The sequence below is a fragment of the Aplysia californica genome, unplaced genomic scaffold (genome assembly GCF_000002075.1).
Source record: "Aplysia californica isolate F4 #8 unplaced genomic scaffold, AplCal3.0 scaffold00106, whole genome shotgun sequence".
Taxonomy (NCBI): domain Eukaryota; kingdom Metazoa; phylum Mollusca; class Gastropoda; order Aplysiida; family Aplysiidae; genus Aplysia; species Aplysia californica.
In genome coordinates this window covers 864,812-868,378 of record NW_004797376.1, presented here as the reverse complement: position 1 = coordinate 868,378, position 3,567 = coordinate 864,812, and the positions used below count along the sequence as shown (strand labels likewise).

Below are 3,567 nucleotides of genomic sequence, written 5' to 3'. Positions count from 1 at the left end.
TCTCTCTCTCTCTCCTCCCCTCCCCTCCCCTCCCCTGCCTGCTTCTCTACCAGTTCCACAGTGTCTGACTTTCTCTCTTCTTTATGAGTTTCACTTTTCCTATTTTAATTATTGTTGTAGTTGTTATCGATCCCGGAGCAGCTGGGCTCTCACCCTTCAGTCCAATGCCATGTAGTGATAAGTGCTGGTTTGCTGCAGTTGCTGTAATGCTCCATAGAGTGCGTTATCAATGTTAGGTCTCGGAGAGAGAAGTGTAGCTCTGATGTCATTAAGGGCGGTACATTGGAAAAGATGATGACCCGCAGTCTCATATGCATACTCACACAGAGGACACATTGAGGAATTTCTGGTTTTATTCTGTTCAAGTGAAAGTTGAGCTGTATATTATGTTCTGTTCGTAGGAGGAAGATCGTTGTCTGTTTCTTTCTCTGTAAGTGGTTGATATTGTCGTTTCGTTTTGTTGTGGTCATATTTATGTTTGAAAACTGCTCTGCCTGTCTTTCCCAAGGCCCACCTGTTTATCCAATCTTGTTTGCTGCTGCTTTTTAATGATTTGTTTTGCAGTGCTGTATGAGGTTGGAGTGTTGGGCTGTTCCTGTCTAGATCCCATTTTAGCGAGTCTGTCTGCTCTGTCATTTCCAGGTATTGTTGAGTGTCTGGAAATCCACTGCATCATCATGTTGGCGCCACAGGATGTTATCAGGTGATGGGAGCCAAACAGTATTTGTGTCAAGTCTTTGTTTAGATGACGGACATTTTCTATCGATTGCAAGACTGATAGCGAGTCCGTGAAAATCACAATTTTCTGCGTTTTGTTTGGATGAGAGTCAAAAACTGTGCAACGATGGTGTAGTGCTGTTTCAATTGCCATCATTTTTGCATCGTAGTTGTTGCATTTCTCTCCACAGGCTGCAGAGATATCATTAGAACGTCCATCTGGGTAGTGTATTTATATTCCATATCCGGCTTTGGTTTTGCCTTTGCATGCTGAGCCGTCTGTATAGACGTGCATCCAGTTATCTGAATAGTTGTCGATAGTTTTATATGTTGCAAGCATCAGCATCACTGGATCTGAAGACGTTGTGCTACTGTCTCTGAGAGATGTCACAGTGATTGTTGGGTTTTTTTCAAAGAAATGTGGGGAGGGATGTTTGGTTGACTATTTTGGTTTCTTTTCTGTTTTGTGGTAGATGGTGACTCTCCTTTAGTTCTGTGATGTGATGCACGGTTGATTTTTGGTGAAGTCGTTTCTTTGATTTCCATGTTTCTACTAATTTCCTGTTTGTGTGGTTTGTGGCACAATCTTCTGGTTCTTTCCAAAACTGCTTTATCTTTGCGAATTCCCATGGGTTCAACATTTTAAAGAATTTCACATGCGGCAATAGGTGTAGATCTCATGTCACCGTTCACGAAACGAAGGAATCATTTTGGACCTTGTCAAGGGTGTTGCAGGTTGTTGTGCTTTACAAAGTAAGTAGGCTACTGTTGTATTCCAGGGAAGATCTGACATAATCAAGGTACAGAGGTCCCAGAGTCTGTTTGTCTGATCCCAATGAACTGCTTGCGTGTTTCTTTAAAAGTAGGAGTCTTCTTTTTGCCTTGATCTGTATCCTAGACATTTGGCTTTTCAAGTTTGACTCCTAGGTTTGTTGCTTGTTTTTCTTTGGGGGGGATTTTCATTCCTATCTTCAGTTGGAGCTTTTCTTTGGCTGTTTTATGGCTCTTTGTAGAGATGATGCATACTGTCTTCGTGCAGTTTATTTTGAGCTTCCACTTCTGACAGTAATTGTGGAGCCCCCGGAGATCTTCATTTAATTTCCCTGTTCGTACTAATGAGCTGCGACGTGTCTGCCAGAGAGCAAGATCATCAGCGTAGAGAGTCTTTGAAGATTTTAGCACCTTCGTTACACCATTGAAGAAGATCAGGAACAAAGTGCAATTCAGACAGGAACCTTGGGGTAGACCTTCCTCAAGTACTTCTCTTGATGAGTTGGCACTGTTCCTTTGGTTTCGATGTTTCGATCCGCTTAGTAAAATTTAATCCATTTATAAAGTTTTCCGTGTATCCCGAGGTCCACCATTTTCATGAGTAGGCCTTTTCTCCACACTCTCTCCTACTCCTGTTGGAGGCCTATAAAGATGGTGACTGTGTGTTTTGTCTCCTAAAAACCATTCTGGGTTTCATGACTTAGTTTGAAAAGTTGATCTCCCGTGTTGGTGCCTTTTCTTAAGCCTGCTTGGTATAGGTTCAAGCTGTTTGTGTTCTCCAGGTACCAGTAAAGGCGATTGTTATCTTTCGGCAAGCTTACCGATACATGATGTTAGTGATATAGATCAGTGGCTCTTTGCTTCTCTAGGTGGTTTAGCGCCCAGGTTGCACCGCATTTCGTTGTGTATTTTGTCTGGTCCTGGGGCTTTCTTTTGCTATGACCTTTTGAGAGCGTGTCTGAGTTCCATCATGCTGAAGTCCTACTTGAAAAAGGTGTTGTTCACGGTAGGGGCTTTGTTTTCGTGCTTAGCCTTGTTTATGAGGAGTCCATCGGCCTCAGTTAGACTACTTGCCCTGTTTACTGAAGTGAAATATCCGTTAAAATTTTTTGCCTTTTTCTGGTCTTCTGTGATGGTGCTGCCTGAAAGAAAATAGGTTTGAGGATACTTTTCTGTCTTTCACCCGAGAGGTTTCTGACAAGGGACCAAGCCTTTATTCCATTGTGTGATGGTCGAGATCTTCGCAAGTCTGAGTCTAATTTTCATTTTTGGCTTTTTTAACTGTCAGAGGTCTTTGTGTACTCTGCCCAGTTGGCTTTCTTAAAGTTCCATCGAGTCATCCGAGGGTGGTTCAGGGCTGGTGGAGAGGTGATCTGTGTAAAAATAGGCCTGTGATCACTTCCTATGTCATCAATTCCTTCGATGCAATAGGAGCTTTTTTATGTCAGATGAGCAGATGGTGAGATCAGGCCGGTTGAGAGTCAAGTGGGCTCTGTGAAATAAGGTAGGAGTGGAGTTGGCATTTTGCAGCACAGATAGGTTGCTGGTTGTACCTAGCTCTTCGATCTTTCGGCCTGTGATGTTGTACCTGGTGTAGCCCCATTCAGGAGGGTGGCCTTTGAAGTCACCTGCACAAACGTTTTTTTTCGTAGTTGGTTGCTTGCAGATCAGACAAGTCGCATGAAGTGTGTACTTCTTAGCATTGTGCCATATGGTGGCCTTCTGGATATCTGTCGGTTGGGCAGGTGATAAGTGTACGACATCTCCCTGAACATCGTATCGCAGGTAAATGGGTATACCGCACCTATTTCATTTAAGTGCATGTAGATCAAATAAAAGCATGATATTGTTTTCATTAGCCCTGTTCATTAGCATGTTTTTTATTCAACAGTTCTCTGCTTCGCCGACTCTTTCGAATGCCCAGTGAGCTCAAACAACTTTCACAACACATACCAGCAGGTAAAACCATTACTCATAACAACGTATTGTTATTATTATCATTATTATTATTATTATTATTATTATTATCATTATTATTATTATTATTATTATTATTATTATTATCATTATTATTATTAT

At 41.9% G+C, this 3,567-nt stretch overlaps 1 protein-coding gene across 1 annotated transcript in view; it reads left to right on the top strand.

Annotated features, from left to right (window-relative positions):
• Positions 1–3,567, top strand: part of LOC101861881 (alanine racemase) — a gene marked incomplete in the record, with an annotated part of 43,648 nt that overhangs the window by 22,573 nt on the left and 17,508 nt on the right. The window contains 1 exon segment of the mRNA XM_035969025.1: positions 3,380–3,447. Coding sequence (XP_035824918.1) covers positions 3,380–3,447 — 68 coding nt within the window.